At 42.7% G+C, this 18,876-nt stretch overlaps 1 protein-coding gene and 1 long non-coding RNA gene across 4 annotated transcripts in view; one reads left to right on the plus strand and one right to left on the minus strand.

Moving 5' to 3' along the window:
• cracd (capping protein inhibiting regulator of actin dynamics) overlaps nt 1-18,858 on the minus strand; it is a 21,748-nt gene extending 2,890 nt beyond the window's left edge. Inside the window, exons 1-10 of one of the 3 annotated variants that reach the window (XM_023794365.2) lie at nt 18,781-18,858; nt 18,222-18,404; nt 8,885-8,956; nt 7,537-7,705; nt 6,426-6,546; nt 5,503-5,652; nt 4,657-4,887; nt 2,260-4,543; nt 844-1,070; nt 629-724 (exon numbers count right to left, since the gene is read on the minus strand). In XM_023794365.2, the coding sequence (XP_023650133.1) occupies nt 629-724; nt 844-1,070; nt 2,260-4,543; nt 4,657-4,887; nt 5,503-5,652; nt 6,426-6,546; nt 7,537-7,705; nt 8,885-8,939 (3,333 nt within the window). In that variant the 5' untranslated portion in view covers nt 8,940-8,956; nt 18,222-18,404; nt 18,781-18,858. Of the gene's footprint in view, nt 1-628; nt 725-843; nt 1,071-2,259; nt 4,544-4,656; nt 4,888-5,502; nt 5,653-6,425; nt 6,547-7,536; nt 7,706-8,884; nt 8,957-12,337; nt 12,361-18,221; nt 18,405-18,780 lie in introns of those variants that run through there. The other 2 variants (XM_023794366.2, XM_072700071.1) reach the window with 2 other exon arrangements.
• On the plus strand, nt 1,069-8,856 carry LOC140578560 (uncharacterized). The gene is made up of 2 exons (XR_011982828.1): nt 1,069-1,249; nt 2,304-8,856. It is a non-coding gene; the product is annotated as an uncharacterized lncRNA (long non-coding RNA).
• Nucleotides 18,859-18,876: the final 18 nt, after the last annotated feature.

Below are 18,876 nucleotides of genomic sequence, written 5' to 3' on the forward strand. Positions count from 1 at the left end.
CTTTGTTTCTATGCGTTTTTTTCCCCGGTAAACTCATGAACAGAGATGGAATCGAGTGCCCCATATGGCTGCAAATCCTTATCTGTCACCCTAGGGACCTTTGCCACTTATTTAAGGATTTTACAACATGCCCTTGTACTGATCTAATTATCTTAGCTTTACTCCTACTCAGGGGCTGCTGCAGCATGGATACTGAATTTATCTGCCTGCACGTGGACTGATGGAGGCCCAGGCTCCTCACACGTTCTAATCTTATGAGTTTCAACAGTTTCTCCTCAGGTCCTCTGAAATCTACACTGATCAGACCTTTTTTTTATTCTGTTGTGCAGGTAACCAAAACTGTTTTTCCGGCAGGTTACATTTCACCCCACTGCCCCTCTTTTGTAAAGGTCATCGCTCTAGAGGTTCAAATTCTTGTTTCTTAGTTGACCTTTACTGTTCAATAAAGATAAACTGTCCCTATGATGATTACGTTACATGAGCCGTTCATGCAGAGCTCCACATATTTCTAACGGGATCACAAACTTTTATTCAAGGCTACAACATACTATCTGTGACCTGATCACATAGAAGCAGAGGCTGTTAAAATCAATTTCTTTAGCAGATGCTTTTATCCAAGGAAACGTACCTCTTTTGTGAAGGCAGGGTCAGCCAGTCCCTGGAGCAACTGCTTCTGGTTAAGGGCTTTGCCCAAGGGCCCAGCGGTGAAATCAGTCTGTCGGCCCTGGGATTTGAACATATGTCATTGTTGCTTGCAGATTTAGTGATGGTCAGTACAAGTAAAGTAGAAATGGTCACGTAAGAGCAGCAGTCAGCGGACCTGCAGTATGGATCAGTACGTACTTGTTCCTCTTTGGATTGCTTCTCTGCCAGTCTGGCTTCTCGCATCTGTCGGCGTTCCTCTCGACTCTGCTGCTGTTCCCTGAACCCTTTTTGTTTCTGAAGGGCCAGTGTGATCCACAGAGGCCCCGTCTCCTTTTCCGGCTGTCTCTCATGCTCCGTCACGTGAGGCCTGGTCTGCTCAATGCGTCCGCTATCCAGGGAATGTCTACTCTGCAGGAACGGCTTCTCTGTCGAGAGGAAAGCAGCACAACTAGTCAGCAGAGCCATAACCACCAACGCGTGCCGGAGGGACTGCGCTTAGGCGGAATCGAGTGCTCAATGGAGGGGATGTGACCGTAAAAGGACCACGATGGTGATGGAGATTCAAGTGATTTTATCACACAAGTCCAAAGCCATTCAATCCCAGGTGAAAAATGGTGGGAAGAAAAGAAACACAAAAATCAAAAAAAGATTAAACCTATCTGCTTAAACTTATTCAGCTAATCAAAGGGGGAAAATATGCATAAAATGGCGAAAAGAAGACTGACATAAAAGCTCCAAAAATCTGCTTGGACCTCTTAGAAACAAAAGAAATACTGTAATATCTGCAGAATCGAGCAGTGCCATGACAGAGCTACAGTGCTACTGTGCTACAAGAGCTACTGACACTGTCTAATAATCAACTGCTCACTAGACAAACCACAGACTACTTATAGAATAGTAGGCAGCACTATATATATATATATATATATTCCAAGGATCAAATAAACAAGTGATAGTTCACTTGGGGACACTTTTGACTGGCGGCTCAAACAACAAACATTGCCTGGCAACGTGGGCAGAACACCCTGCATATGTCTCTCCGTGGGAAGTTTCACAACCATCATACAACCAAAGTGTAACAAAGACCAAACACAACCACATTTCAGCAAAGACATCCCAGATACATCTTAATATCAAAGCTTATTACTATAATTATTATTCATGGCAATTCAATTTGGTGCCTCAAGGCACTTGACAAGAGTGTGTGGCAATCAATTACTAAATTAAAATAAAAAAAGCAAGTTATTTGTTAATTAAAATAAAAACGAATCCTTGAAAAATAAGCAAACTAAAATATTGCCTTTAAAACACGCCCTTAGTTTTTCCCATGAGATGTGGTTCTTAACCTCTATGTTTTTGCCCTGAACGATCATTTTTAACCATTATTCAATAACTCTAGCCGTTTTTTTGCAAAGTCGCTACTGTTAAAACATTGCACATTTTTGTCCAATTGAAAAAGGCTAATTTTAAATTAATGGCTTATTTGACCCTAAAAGATATAAAACAGACAGTATTAGGGTAAAGGACAATAAAACAATGAAGGACAAACGTCACACAGACACATGTTTGGGTCCTCTACAGTAAAGTGTGCTGTTGCTAGGCTACCTCACTGACCTCTCTTGATAACCTCCACCCTCCTGTCGCCTTTCTCCCTCCAGGGAATGCTGATGGATGGGAAGAAGGATTTCCTCTCCTTTGGCCCCTCCTCTTCTAGCCGGGCCTTTGCCAGGAGACCTGTGCTACTGTCCTGTTCCTGTGACTCCTGGCGAGCGCTGGCAGTTGCGGCTGCACTCAGTGCTGCAGCTTGACCTTTGACCTGTGGGGACGGGGGAGGTGTGCTGCTGCTGCAGGGCTTTGGTGCGATGGCGGGTTTCGAGTGTAGCTGCTTGGGATGGTGCCTCTCACTGTCACCGCGCGTGGCCGGGACGGGGGCCTGTTCGGCCGGGAACTTGGATTCCGTGGTTATTCCAGTGTAACCCAGTTGGTTGATACCGTCACGTAGTGGAGATGAGGGACTGGACTTTTCTGATGAGTCCGGATCGATGGGAGTCAAAGGACTCGGGATTCCATCGAAGCTGTCCCCCGCACTGTACCGCTTCTTCCGTTTCTCCACCGGCTGCTCACTGCGGAAGCGGAGAGAGTAGTTCGTTCTTCTTAGCTTGACGCCAAAAGGAGAGGCTTTGTCCTCACTGCTTAGGGGTTTGCTGTCCCAGCTGGAGTCACACAGCACTGGGTTCCCAGCTTCTGACTGTGATCTGCTCCTGAGGGAACTTTGAGGTGGGCTGGGGACCAGGAAGGATGGCAGATCTTTCGCAAACATACACCCTTCTGTTCTGTCCTGGATCCGAACAGTCTTACCGGTCCGGTTCTGAGCCTCTGAGGTTGGATAGTCGGGGAGAGGCACCCCAGTGTCTGGAGAAGGCTCCACCTGTCCACCTTGTCTCTCCTTTTGCTGTTCTTCCTCAGAAGCCCTGCTTGAATCTGGGAATTTTTGCCTTGCAGGTGTAATTGAGAACTTTGCATTAACGGACATCGTCTTTCTGAGGTTTCCGTGTACGCCAGACAATGATTTCTGGCTCAGATCTTCACTTGGGGGTTGGTTCTGGTGCTGGATGTTCTGGTCCAGGTCATCTCCATTCTCAGTTCTTTTGAATATTTTTGAGCGAATGCTGGCCCATTCTGCCAGCATAGCAGAGCTGGACTGATCGGCAGAAGACTCATTCAGGGATTTGGTTTTCCCCGACTTGCGTTCTGCTGAGGTCTTGACAGGGCCTTTGCTCAGGGGGAGGCTAATAGCTTTCTTGTCCTCAGTCAGACCAAGCAGGGACTTGCAAGCGGGGTCCTTGATCTGGTCCAGGTTCACCGCGGCACCGCAAAGTTGAGCCCCGGTAACAAGTATTGCAGTATGTGGTACAAACAAGGAGCAGGGCAGCGTCGGGGACTCTCCAGTTCTAGTCGGTGGTGTTTTTGTCTCTTTGAAGTCCGTCTGGTTGCCTTGCGGCCTGCTGGGTGTCACAGGTGACAGGTTGACTCTTTGGAACAGTATCTGCTTCTCTCCAGATGACACTTTGAAGGTGAAAGGCCTCTGTTTTTCGTCCATCTCCTTCCAGCGCAACTCCTCTGCCTTTTGCTTCCATGTTGCAGAATCGGCTGTGTCTTCAGGGGAGGCTTCAGTTCTGCCCATGCCTTCCTCTTGTGAGGCTCCTGTGAGTTTGCTCTGTTCAGCAGGCTGGTTGCCCTGCCCATTTTGCTCACGCTTTTGCCGTTCATTGTCTTGACTTTGTAGTTCTACCTCATTTATTCTCCTCTTCTCTTCTAGTTTCTGTTCTTTATTGTCTTTCTTCGGTATCCTATTTTCCTCTTGCCTTTGCGCTTCCCGCTGCTGCCGACTCTGCTCTTCTAAGTCTCTTAATGTCCTTCTCTCCTCTTCTTCAATTAGTTTCCTCTCTTTTTCCAAGTTCAGCAGTTCTACTTCCAACTCCTGCTGTCGTTTCACTTCCTCCTCATTCTTTATCCTCCTTTTTTCCTCTTTGCTTCGGCTTTCCATCTCTTCCTTTTCTTCCTTTTTCTTCTTTTCCTTTTGTAGTCTCAGTTCTTCTGCTTTTCTCTGATGATCTTCTTCCATTTTCCTCAGTTCTCTATCTTCAGTTTTACGGTTCTCTTCCAGAACTTCCTGTGTCCTGCTGGTTTGCCGTTCCTCGACAGCCCACTCATCTTCTAACAGTTGAGCTTCATCATTGAGCTTTGGTTTCTTTGACTTCTCTGGAGATCCAATTGGTAGCTCATCTTCTGACCATAAAGGTTCTTCACACTTCAATGTGAATCCACCACCATCTCCAGGTGTCTGTGGCTCTGTATCTTCTTGCAGAACACCAGGCATTGAGACTTCTTGCAGATCCTAAGAAAACAAACCGCTGGCATTTATTTATTTACATTTCTAGACTTTTATTTACATTCAATTCGTACACTCTGCCTTCTTCACCTGCACCAGGAGACCACTGATCGTCTCACCTGAGTAAACCGTCTGTGTTTGCGAGATACCCTCTGGTTTTTGGGTTTAATGGACAGCTTGTGTTTAGCTGCAGTGCTGTCGAGGCAGGTTAAAGAGAGGGGCACAGCATCCAGGTTGATAGACTCGATTGTGCCTGCAGGTGGAATCGCTCTTTTGGTTCTGGGAGATTTCAGCACTGTTGCCTGGGTCCCACCCTCAGCTCTGTCCAGGACACCGGTCTGGACAGCACCCTGGAAACCACAAAACCAACACATACAGATTAATTTGAAGCATCATAAATATACTACTTAACTAGTGATTGCAAATGGAGGTGCACATTCCGCTTTCAGCAATGCAGTCATGTTACTGTCACAATATTCAATAACCTTTATGTTATAATACAGGCTGCTCTCGATCTGTATTAATCCAACTTACGAACATCCAGACTTACGCAAAAAATAACCGAGATACCATATGCCTGTATGTAACTTTACACTTTATCTTTTATTTATTTAATATGTGTGCTTTAGTACCTATTACTTGTGTGTTTTTGGCTTACGTGTTTCTTTTTTAAGTGTCCTGAATGATACATCCTACTTACATAAAATCTGACTTACATAAGGGTTTGTGGAATGCATTACTTACGGCAGTCGAGAACTGCCTGTACCTTGCGCCATCCACAAATCATATCCCATCCACAATAGCCTGAAGGGAAGTATTTCTCTAAATTTAACTTCTGCCCTTACTGCAGTGCGTGTCTGCAGTGGCTAAGGCTCATTTCAGGTGAGCTGTATGGACGGTGCTCCTGAATCTGAGTACAGTGTGCAGTGGCTCCTTCACTGTGGAGTTACTGTTGGGTGACTTACTGCTGCCCCCACTGGCTCCACCTCCACCTGAGCTAACACTTGCAAAGGTCTCCCAGGAACCTCTTCCTCATCGGAACTGTCTCCAGCATCCTCACTCTTCCTTGGAGAGGACGGCTTCTGACCAAACTTTATATTCTGGGCTATTTGCCTCTGATTAAATGGGAAAAAATGGTCAGAGAGGATAGGTCTACAGCGAGAAGGCCTACAGCGGGATGTTAACAGGTCTACAGCGAGAAGGCCTACAGCGGGATGTTAACAGGTCTACAGCGAGAAGGCCTACAGCGGGATGTTAACAGGTCTACAGCGAGAAGGCCTACAGCGGGATGTTAACAGGTCTACAGCGAGAAGGCCTACAGTGGGATGTTAACAGGTCTACAGCGAGAAGGCCTACAGCGGGATGTTAACAGGCCAACAATGGGATGACTTCCTATTATCCTATCATTAATTCCTATTATAATTTGTCTATTATCCATGGAAGAATTTCCTCCCTTGTCATGTCAGACTTTTGAAGAAATGCTAAACAGCACAAATATTATATGTGAAAAATGATAGCACTAACAGTGCCATTAATTTTAATAATGTGAAACCAATACTAGGTGAGTGTGGATAAATGTTAAATGTTAAAGGTCCAGTATCACATGAACCCAAACCAGCGAGGATTCAGTGTGAAATAGATCCAGTATTGGATATACTGAGTGAAAAATCGAATTATTGTGACATGGAAGCTGTATAACGCACACAGAGGGGGCAACCTTATCATTAGCCAATGATATGTTTTGAATCGATGAGTGACAGGGGAGGGAGCACTGCCCAGGCCAATCAGCTTTTGGCTCAGGCCAGTGCCCCAGTGGCCCCGCCCTGGGCACACCTTATAATACTGCTAAAAATACATACAGGTATGTGCTGGCGTGCTTTATCTCTACCTGCAGGTCTCTCACTTTGTCTGAGACGTTCTCCTGGGACATGGTGTCTATTCTGCTGGTTTCTTCACAGATAAATATGCTTTCATGGGAGATGGCCCGGGAGCCGAGAGTGTTTACTGCCCTAGAAAGAGACCATGAGAGAATATATTAATTATGGCTGTCCTGACCGTGCTGGTCCTAACCCCACAGAGAAGCAGGGTACAGAGATATCCAGCCACTCGGATCCTAACCCCGCAAAGAGACAGAGTACAAAGTTATTCAACCATTCAGATCCTAAGGGTTCTTGTAAAAAGGGACAATCAAGACAAACCACGGACGCCATTTTTTCTCCAGTACAAATGCAGATCATTTCAAATTAGAACAAAAATTTCCTGAAACACAAAAGGCACAATCTTTACTCAAAGCATTGAAGGCAGCACTAGATGAATTTCTGCCATCGTTAAATATCCAAAGAATTAAGTACAGAATGGCCACTTGTCTCATTAATAACATGATACAGCAGGTTCACCACAGCAGTCAAATGTTTCATGTGGAATTATTACATGCCGTGAAACTAAAGAAGAATGGAGACTGAACTTATAGGCAAATACATTTTCAACAATCAAAACTTAACATTCACTGCTGATTGCTCAAAAGGCAACCCTTACATTCAGCACATAAGCACCCAGGGCCCAAAACTCAGAAACAAGCACTCAGTATTCACTGTTGGGGAATCACCCTCATCACTCAACAATCAACAGCTGATTTACAGACAAGTAATACAAATATGGTTTATGAAAGCACCAACACAAAAAGGCCACATGTGCTTGATTTACACTTTATTTTTTCATTTATTTAATGTGTATTCTTTAGTACGCATTACTAGTATATTTTTTATTATTATGTGTTTTTCTATAAGGTGTCTTGAATGGTATGGGAAGGTAAATCTGACTTACATAAGGGTTTGTGGAATGGATTGCTTACATCAGCTGAGAACTGCCCATACACCAAAACTGATGTACTTAGGCTATATCACCCAATAACTGGTACAACTAACATGAAATTCCAGTTAATCAACAAGCGCACTCAAGTGACTCTCCAAGCAGACATGTATCTTTTTGAGCACTTTCACCTCAGATGCTGATTGGTCTCTTCATCATCAGACAGAATCCCATTGGTCACGTCTCCAGTGGACTGGCTACATTTAATCCCGGCCTCCTCAAAGTCCGCCGTCGCTTCTCGCTTCTTCTTCTTCCGGAACAGACGTTTAAAGGGCTGGAATTTTCCCTGTTGCCTGTGCTCTGCGGGTTGTAAATGGCAGTGTGGTACAAGCCGTCAGCTCACTAGTTCTGTGCCAGTCGTGGCGATTTTCACGTGTAAGCAGCCAAAGCAGGAAAATGACAGGGAGAGAGACAGTAACATCATGCATGCAGAGTGAGGAGAGAGCACACAGGCATCTCACACATCTCTGTAACGTTATATATTATAGCACAGAGAAAATCACTCAAAAACTACTTATGATGTTCATGGCAGAACACAGTAAACGGCCTGTCACTTATACATCATCTAAAGTGACATGCTTCTTGTTTGTTTTTGAGAAAGGAGAGTCAGTCAGTCTCTGGGGCAGCTGGGGATTAAAGGCCTTGCTCGGGGACCCAACAGTGAAATTACTCTGTCGATCGCGGAATTTGAACCGACAACTTTCCGGTCACGGGCACAGAGTCCTAACCTGCTGAGCCACTTAAAACGGCAACTTTCCATAATTTAGATCAGCCAGAAAGCCGACCCTTTACCACAGCCTGCCTGAGCCAGTAAAATGTCCAACTGCTATCATACACCTGCCCCCCCCTCCTGCAATACTACAATATAACCAAGTCAAATGATGAAATTCCAGCAGTGATTTCTGCCAGCACATGATCAAACTCATGAAAATCTTCCACATGTGGAAGTATTATTCTCGCAAAAGATGTCAGCTACTGACCAACTTCACAATTTAATGTTTAATGCCATTAATTGAATGTATATGCAATAGTTACACAAAGATCACTAACAGGAGTTTCCTGAGCGTCCTCTGTCCCACCTCAGTCCCCAGTGAGTGTAGACCGCTCACTAAGACTGAGCCGGCTTTCCGTCTGCACTGATGCCATTACCCCAACACACCACTACGTAACAGACTGCACTGGCAACACCAAACTGGGAGAAGGCATTTAGGACTTAACCGCATATGCCTACATGTTATATAAAACATATAATATATAAAGTCATTAGTGTAGAAGAGCAAAAAGATAAGAAAAGACTGACATTGCAATAAGGCAAACATGAATCACTAAGCAAAGGCATTAGTATTGTAATACTTAGCCCAAGACACACGTAAGGGTATTAGCATTCGCGTAAAGTATGTTGATTCATTATTGAATACTGAGTTTGTAAATAAATACAATATTTTTTTTGACCTGAGGTTGAGTTCACTCTTTATTTACCTGCACTTTCAGGCAGTGTTACCTCAAAATCAGCATCGTTTGCGTTTGTTGCCATGGTAACAACAAATTTCTCTGAAAGACATAAGAAGATGAATGTCACCCATCCTGGACCACGCACGCCGGCCACTCCTCTCTTCCAGCACAAACAGACAGCACACATTCACTTCCTGACACGCGTCTCAGATGCTCAGTGCCTTGCGGGGAGACACACAGGGCAGCTGAAATGTTGTGGCTGTCCTTATTTTTGCCATTTTTCCTGATTTGTGCCGTCAAAGGGTGCATCCCCCAAGGTGGCCCCATGGTACATGGGTTGCTGATTCACACTCCAGTACAACAGAAGCTTCTTTTCTTATGTCATCATGCCCAGCAAAGAACAATCAACAATTTGGTACTATACATCCTTAATTCGAAAGAAAATACTTTTGGAATGCAATATGCACCACACGATTGAAGAACAGAATAAAACACGGTAGAGAGCTACCAAGCTGTGTGGAATTTTGACCATGGAATAAAGAGATGGTAAATTTTCCTTAACTATAATATACTGCAAGATTTCTCTGATTCACAAGCTCTTTAAACTTTAACCATCTAGTGGTCTGTGGTATAAAACTTGCTTTAAAATTCCATGGTAGCTAAACCTCTGGTCCTCCTCTATGTATTCGTGATATTAAGGAGAAATACGCTGAGCACAGATTCACATGTTAATACCACATGTCTGACAGAATCAGGCCCAATATTCTCTGGGGGGGCACTTGGGGGTGCAGGTGGGAAGGAGAAGGCCCAGGTGGGAGGGGTTGGGTGTCTTGGGAACCCCGCTAAAGTAATTTTGTCCCACATAAATGTGTCAAATGTGCATGACAGCAGGCACCCGCAAAAAATCTTTTTGGACATATTGTGTTTGTATAAGGAGCCACAGCGGCAGTGTCAACATGGGCTTCCTGAACTGGCAGTGCCTGGACTGTGCTCGGGTGCGAGTATCTGCAATAAGCCAAACAGCCGGGCTCATACAACCACTGAAACCACACATTCGTGCGGGCCCCCAGAAGTATGCCCCCCCTGCTGGCCAAAAAGAATCACTACACAAAATATTAAATAAACACATTCCTTATTTAGACGTTGAAGCAGCATGTACCACTAACCAGGACTAATTGAGTGGGGCTACAGAAGCAACAAATCCTCCCCAGCTCATACATGACTGCCTGTGTATGAATAAGCAAGCCAAGAAAACCTGAGGACACCTCAAAGTCTTCAAATAAAAATACAAATACATTCGGAATGGTTATGCCGTCCATTGAAAATCACCTTAAACCAGGACACTTACTGGTATCGGCTCCTGGCAACGCTGCGTCCCATAAGTGGCTAAGCAAAATGGATGAATGGATCTAAGTGTAGGAATTTCCGATGCTTGTTTCTAGGGTAAGATTAAATATACTTGTCTGTTTCCTACTGAAAACAAATGACAGGATTTTATAAGATGCTCAAAACATTTATGAGGCTTACATTCAACAGATTCTGTTTTGATTATCACCACTGCTGTCACATGTTTCTAATATATTCCAGACGGATCATCCAAAAAAAAATTAAGGCGCATTATAAAGTTTTTTTTAAAAAAAACATAAGAGAATGGATCTAGATTTTAAAATATTCTTGTTTAAATATTATGCAGATACTCTTTGTTAATATTGTTGAATATTGCTGGCGTCTTTGGGCCTTGGAAAGCACTGTATAAATCTAATGTATTATTATTATTGTTGTTGTTGTTGTGCTTAGCAGCTGGATAAAAGTCTTTTGATAATTTAATATTATTACGCATGCTAGACACACTGGGTCTCTGTTCAAACCTCGCCATGAGTTTCTCTCTCTGTCTCTCTCTCTCCAAAATGAACTCGCTGCCTTATGTTTTGAACTCTATGGCAACCAACCCAAGCCATGTGAACAAGGGCACTCTGTGTAACTGACACCAGTGGGCATTTTTAACTGGGGGCAGTCAGAGAAGGGGGCGGGCCTTCACCTGCCAAGAGCATACACACACACACACACACACACACACACACACACACACACACGCACACACACACACACACACCACACAAACCTATCAATGACCTTCACACACGGGGTCAAACACATGCATAAAACCAGAGCTATATTAATCCTAACCTGCACTGCAGAGAAAATCTCACATGCTACCTATAAATGAGCAAGTATGGAAACAAAGAAGCACAAGCAACACCAGATAACTGCTGGATTATGGGATGGATGGCGAGAGAGGAGGCAATGGAGCGGAGCTGGGCAAAGAGAGACATTGAGTGATACAATGAGCCAGATCACATGACCAGCGGTTACTGTTTCCACACGGCGGCGGCGGAGGAAGAAGGCCAGTGTGGCAGAAGGAGCACTACATACAGGCAAACATGCAAAGGCACAACACAGCACATTTACACACAGACACAGATTACAGCACCCAATAAAATACACAGGCAAAACACAACACATTTACAAAGGCACACAGGCACAACAGACCACATTTACACACAGATGTAGATTACAACATTCGATAAAACACACACAGACATCGATTACAACATCTGATAAAGCGCACAGACGAAACCAGCTACATTTACAAAGGCACACAGGCATAACACACAACATAAAAGTACAGTACAGATATTGAAACAGGAAGGAGGCCAGTATGGCACCAATCAGCAATATACTCAGAGAATGCACAGAAGAACCATAACACACAGACAAACATGCACAGGTATAACACAGAACATTTACAAAACCACACAGACAAACATGCACAGGCAAAACACAGGACATTTGCAAAACCACACAGACAAACATGCACAGGCATAACGTCGGACATTTACAAAACCACACAGACAAACATGCACAGGCAAAACACAGGACATTTACAAAACCACACAGACAAACATGCACAGGCAAAACACAAGACATTTAAAAAACACACTCGCATAACACAGGAGATTTACAAAAGCAATCATACAACATTCTAGAAAAACATATACATAGATATGACATTCCACAAAACATGCCAAATTACAAAAAAGAACACTATTCATACCAACAGAACGACAACATATACAAACACAGGAGCACAAACACAGCACACACCCATCTTATAATCACTTATGTACAATTTACTCCTATAAATGATTAAACTTCAATACACCCTTTCATGTTTTAATTTCCCCCAGAGTCAATATAGTATATATCACCTTACTATCTGATTTGTACAAAATACACCATTCTACAGTATTCAGAATAAGGTTTTACTAAGTTATACCATTGTTTGTTTAATTGTTCTATTTATAAAAGGTGCGCACAAGATTCCTCTGCTTTTAAGAAAAAGATCCAGTGCTGATATGGTCCTTTGGGCCCAATGAGGCATCGATTCCCCGAGATCCGTTTGGAGGAACGAAGTCCTACCTTTCTGCGGCTCTTCCACAGCAGCAGCGACCCAAAGCTCTGCTGAGTGCAAGCAGAAGTGGGACACTGAGCGCGATCAGGTGTCAGCTGCATGAGGGCAGTGGGTGTGTGTACACGAGCGAGCGACAGCGTGCGTTTCAGTGTGTGCTTCGCTACATGTGCAAGTGTGAATATTTCCATATTCTTATTGCCATTTGCCAAGTTTTTGATATTGATTATCTTAGATTAGATTAGATTAGATTAGATTAGATTAGATTAGATTAACTTTATTGATCCTAGGGGAAATTCCTGTGCATATGTATAGTGCATACATATACTGCACTAGACAATGAGCAAAGAGAGCACAGATAAATGTAATACAAACAAAATTAAAAGTTGCGCAATACATAAATATAGTCCAGGAAACAGAATATTATGGAAATTTAAGAAATAAATAAATATGTATTAAAACGAAATAGTAAGAAATGATTTATAATTATTAATTATGCATAAATAAATAATGTACTCATACTTTTGCAGTAAGTACTTATATGGTCTACATTAATCATCAACTGCTATTTCTATGCATTAATACTATTAAAATAATCATTCTACTCAATCGGAAATGCTAAGCTCTTCTACACAAACATACTCGCAGAAATGTGCAACAAAAACAGCAACACCTGTACGAACAGCACAGAGAGAGTTTGATTCTCCATTATCCAGGATGTACTTGCTCATTTTGCTATCAGCAACCAATCAAAATGTCAAATTACAGGCAAATAAATTCAACCAGGCTTATTGCCCTTACATAATCTACCACTATACTGTTCTTCACCACTCTGTTGTATGACATCGAACCTCAATCTTGTGCTATCACACCACAGTTTGTCATGACACTGTATCTCCATCCCCAGACTATACCTGCATGCTGTGCTGTCACACTGTAGTAACACAGAATTCAATGCGGAATTTAAACATGAATGACACAGCGCTGTCAGTGGCAGCCATGGCAGTGATCGTGGCAGTTATCGTGGCAGTGATCATGGCAGTGATCGTGGCAGTGCTGTCTTCTGTTTTTTGATTGTTTCGTGTGGTAAAATTGTCAAAAATCAACAAGTTACACAACAGAAAAACTGCTCAATATCCAAAGTATGATACTATTAAATTTTTCTTCATCTACCAGTTTCTTTGGAGTTCTTGTTCTACAGATCTGCAGTTCGCAGTTCTTCTCCGGACACTGAAACCCAGGAGAGGTAAACACACTGCAGCTCTGGTGCATGAAAATCTTCTCACTGATCTCCAACCACTTTGGAGCACAGTGGACGAACTACTGATCGTGAAAGATAAGGACCTTTCCTTCTCATCTGTCCCCTGTTTCATGGAAACATGGCTATGCAAGTCAAAACTGGTCAAAAGGCTACAGCTGCAGGGCATTTAGCTACAAAAAGCAGATCGGCCGTCACTCTTTTTTGGTTATATGAAAGAAGGAAGAAGCAGCTTCTAGACTAGTGGCCAAAGTTGTGGAAACAATTCCAATTTTTAGAGATTGCAGAACTTTATTCCAGTTACTCTAGTTACTTATTTAATTGTCCAGTGTATGATATTTGTTTATAAACATTACCACAAATGTTCGTGTAGTAATTCTTAAAGAGTAATACCAAAAATGCTTAGTGTTTCCACAATTTTGGCCACTAGTGCGTATAAATGCCAGATTGCTTTTGAAAAGATGTCCAGACTTGAAATAACTTTTAATAAACTGAAAGCCCTTCTCTCCTTCCTGGGAATTTCTCACTTTCATTGTGGTTGGCGTAAATATTCCACACCAGTTCTGTGTTCGCCAAACGAAACATCACTGTGCAGACAAAGCAGCACAAATCTGTGTGGCTGAGGACTGTTGCTCCCTGTTATACAATCTGTTCACCCATGACTGTGTGGCACAGAATGCGAGAAAGAGCAGCACTGAGTTTGCAGATGACCTCACAGTGACTGGCCTCAAGAAGGATGAAGAACTACAGAACCTACAGAAGAAAAGTTAAAGGACCAGGCTGTTTGGCGTTGGGAGAATAATCTCACTCTGAACATGGACAAAACATAGGAGATCAACATCGACTTCAGAAAGACCAGAGGCCTTCACTCCCCTCTATTCATCGACGGATCTCCTGGAGAGCAGTCAGCAGCGTCAAATTCCTCGCCGTCCAGCTCTCATACTCCCTGTCATGATCTCTCAACACCAGCTACATCCTGAAAACAGTGCAACAGAGACTCTTCTTCCGGATGAGGCTAAAGCATGGAGATTAAAATCAGCATAAACGTCTCCCTCTGCACCACTGAGAACACTCTAACAACATGCATCACAGTGTGGATGGGTAACCTGTCAGCTCAGGATCTGTCACTACAGCTTCTCAAATCAATGGCTCTGACCTTCCAGCTCCAATCCACTTACAACCCCTGCTGTAAGAAGAGGACTGAGAGCATCATCACGGATCATGTCGCTCATTCCCTTTTCTTCTCCACCAACTCCACACGCTTCAGTAACAGCTTCAGTAAATAGGACAGCAAACAGTCCGAGACTCTGACACCTAACCCTGTACATACCTCCACAACCCCAATAAATGGTTCAGTATTCATTGTAAGTTGTCATTTTTCACAATGCAAAATAGTGCATTAGGTTCTGCACACTTCTCTTGCACCACTTGTGGCTCAGTGGGTTATGCCTGTGATTGGAAATTTGCCGATTCAAATCCCGTGCTCCACAGAATAGTTACATCACCGTTTGGCCCTTGAGCAAGGCCCATAACCCTGATAGCCAAGGGCTGCCAGATTAATTGGCAGACCCTGTGCTCTGACCCAAAGCTTCACTATCGGCTGTATATGTCTGTGTGTGCATGTCGAGAACAGGACAGGACATGTGAAGACTGAATGGTGTTGTACTCGCTACATGTACAATGACAAGAAAGGCTTTCTATGGTGCTATTGTATTATGTTTTATGCACTACCTGGTATTGTCTTGTGTAGCACTGTGATATAGTGGGAGAAAATCTGTAACTCAATTCATTGTATTCGGTGAATACACAGCAAAACTTAGAACCTGAACTCTGAGCGCCTGAGCGGGGATCTTGATAAACTTCATGTTCTGCTGCTACTTCGGGATTGCTGATTAGCAACGGCTCTAGACTTTGCTTGCATAAGAGGCATGCAGTCCAGTTTGGCACGAGCCTCAAACTCTCAGAAAAGAAATGACTAAATACACAATCTGCCTTATGGATGCGATATTCAGAACATTTTGAGTGCAAGCTCTAGAATAAAGCATCAGAAGACATTAGAGAAACAGAGAAACAATCAGAGAAACAGAGAAAACCTTAAACTTTACAAGCTTATTGAAAAATACATGCAAACCGAGTTTCACTAATTATAAAGTACTAACAAGCATTTGGCCAACACTGGCTCATATTCACTTAATTATTCATTAATATTCATCATAAATTAGCAGAACGGACATTAAGTTTAAACAGACGGATTTCTATTGTATTAGCTCATGATATACAGTACCAAATGAAGTAATATATAATACAAGTAAAATATTTAACAAGTGTTCAATAAAGCAGTTAAAGGCTGTAGATTAGGAGTCCTGTTTTATATCACAGTTTGACATTACAAAAAGGTTTGGCATAATCTCTCCCTCAAAGGTACAACATCAGTTTGATTTCAGATTATTGAACTCTCCTTCTATAGGTGTTGCTCTACCTGCTAATAAGTTGGAGACAAGGGATAAGAACTACTACACTATTGATTATAGTACGCCCTTAGGAAGCCCGATCAGTGCAAGGCCACACAATTCAGGTTGGATCATCTCAAGGTACAACATCATTGCCCTCTTGTGGGCTTCCAGGTGCACCTCCATTAGATGCCCAAGTGAATATTGAAAGTCTGTGTCCACTGTGATGTAACATTCACAATGGCAGTCAGGGGTGTCATAAAGGGGGAGGGAAAGTTAAGACGATTCCAAGGGCCCTTGAGTGACAGGGTTGCTCTGACTTGGGGCCCCTACATGATATCCTGTGATGGGGCCCAGCATCTGCAGCAGCGCCCCTGCTGGTAGGTTGAAGATACTTTTAAAATAAACAAAGATTTACTCCGTTTGTTAATCTATATAAATGAAAGTAAAAACAAGTGATAATATCGCACCCAAATAAAACTACAGCATTAAGCGACCTGTGGTGAGTACAGAATTACACACTGTCCACTGTGGGAGACAAGATTTCTGAGAATTTCCAGCAATACTGCAGAAAGAGTATTTTACATTTCAGATAACCCTCACCAGGGAAAGCAGAATGAAGACAGGCAGATGAATAGATAGATGGTTAAAGGACTGACATTTTCCAAACATTTCTGTACCTCAGCTGTTGATGGTGTTTATATAGAACAAGATTAAACAAGAAAGATTTCTGATGTGTACAATCAAAACCCGTTTTATGGTCAGCATACAGGGGATATTGAGTCTAGCCTTGACAATAAATCCCCCAGAATATAAATCTTCAGAATATAAAATGTGTAATTTTTGGATAAAATATACATATTATGTTATTGTTTATATATTTTTCCATTCAATATATATGTATGGAAACCCGATAAAGTGTGGATATAGAAATCCAGTCCACAACGGTATCATATTCCATCAAGATATCCAACGCATGAAAACCGCTCACGATTACCTTGCTAACACTAACCTTTTGCTAACAAAAAATAACTTCAAATACAGACAATGGAAGCTTTTGAAGGATAATACATTTTATATCAATTGAATAATTTTTATGAAGATTGACCGCTAAACTATGATAGATAGATAGATAGACAGACAGACAGACAGACAGACAGACAGACAGACAGACAGACAGACAGATAGATAGATAGATAGATAGATAGATAGATAGATAGATAGATAGATAGATAGATAGATGCTTTATTAATGTCTAAGGAAATTGCTGATATGAACAGTAAAACCCAATGGGACACATACAGAAGCTCGCTATTAACCCGCTCACTGGGTCGCCTCGCGAAGGAGACGGTACCTCTCACGAGTTAACCTATCCCTCCTAATTTTGGGCATAATTTACCGGAATTTCAGGTATGATCCGAATAAAACGCGGTTTTCCTCGAAAAGCAATGCGCGATCACATTTGCGCGTCATCCTGTCTCCGACAACAATAAGCTGCCCTCTGAGGCAAATCCTTCGTCTTGGTAATTTATGGAGACGGTCCTTAAATCTACGGCATCGTGCTTTAAAAAGACTATACATTTCTCACGTTTTACTGCGATAATCATGGTGCCGTCTCCATAATGAGAATTAAAGGAAGGAAAACACAAATAATGAAAAAGCAACCAGAAAACGTTAAGACCACACGAACGAAGACAACATGAAACACAATAATAAAAAAAGCAGACAAATGGAAAAACAGTCATCGGCAGAACGAAGGTGTCCATCCGTCCAAACACGCTGCACAAGGCATAGGCATTACCCATAGCCTGTATGGGCACAATCTACGGATTTACATAATTAGGCTACTCAAGTGGGGAACTGCAATTCCGAAATTGTGTAAACATCTCAAAATTCGTATCATTACGTACAAATATATTTGTTACACAAATCTCTCTATATATACTTTAAGATCTGGGGGTTATATATATATATAGGCCTATATAATATATATATATATATATATATATAAATTATATTAAAATTTTTATATAAATAAAATGATATATGTCTGACTAATTAAATTAATTTATGCGATATGCTGAAATACCCATCTGATGCCAGTGTAAGAATGAATAAATGCAAAGACAAGGTCGGCATTAGACAAAGGCTCCACGTTTTACATGTATAAAAAGCAGGAGATCCTACCACTTAACGAAAGGCTTTCCCGTGCTCACAGGCTCCCCGGGTTTTGCGTCCTCAGCTCCCTTTGTGCTGCTGATGCTGCGCCCGGGTCTCCGGAGAGGACCGGGTCCGGGAGGTTCGCGTCCCGCACAGCTGCACCCGGACCGGGAGGGCGTGGCCGACACGCTTCCCCTTCACTTTGCGTTACTGCAAACGGACAGTGTAATTTAGACGCTGCGATTGTCATAAACACGCCACATGAACGGTCTACTGTTCCAAGTCAGGCTGAATTTATTCCTGGAATTCAACACGATGCCCCCATGAAGGAAGATGATGCGATTCAGATGGAAAGAGTGCTTTGTTGAACGATGGATGCCGCTACGGCATGCATGCCTGTGTCAAAGTCACGCAGAAATGTCCCGTAATTTGGACATTTGCTGAGATCAGACCTACGAAATCTGGGATCTGAAATCTTTACTAACTACGTCGTTATAGCCGACTTTCAGTCGCTCGCCGTGCAAATGGCACTGCCATCTCCCATACATTAATATTAAACTGGTTTAAATGTGGAAGTGATACGCACAGATATCATAAGTGAAACTCAGGAGCATCGTCTTGCGTTATCCGGCAGTGAGTGGGTTCGCCTGGATGCGGGGTATACCAGCACCACCCCCCGGAC

The sequence above is a fragment of the Paramormyrops kingsleyae genome, chromosome 15 (assembly GCF_048594095.1).
Source record: "Paramormyrops kingsleyae isolate MSU_618 chromosome 15, PKINGS_0.4, whole genome shotgun sequence".
Lineage (NCBI taxonomy): Eukaryota > Metazoa > Chordata > Actinopteri > Osteoglossiformes > Mormyridae > Paramormyrops > Paramormyrops kingsleyae.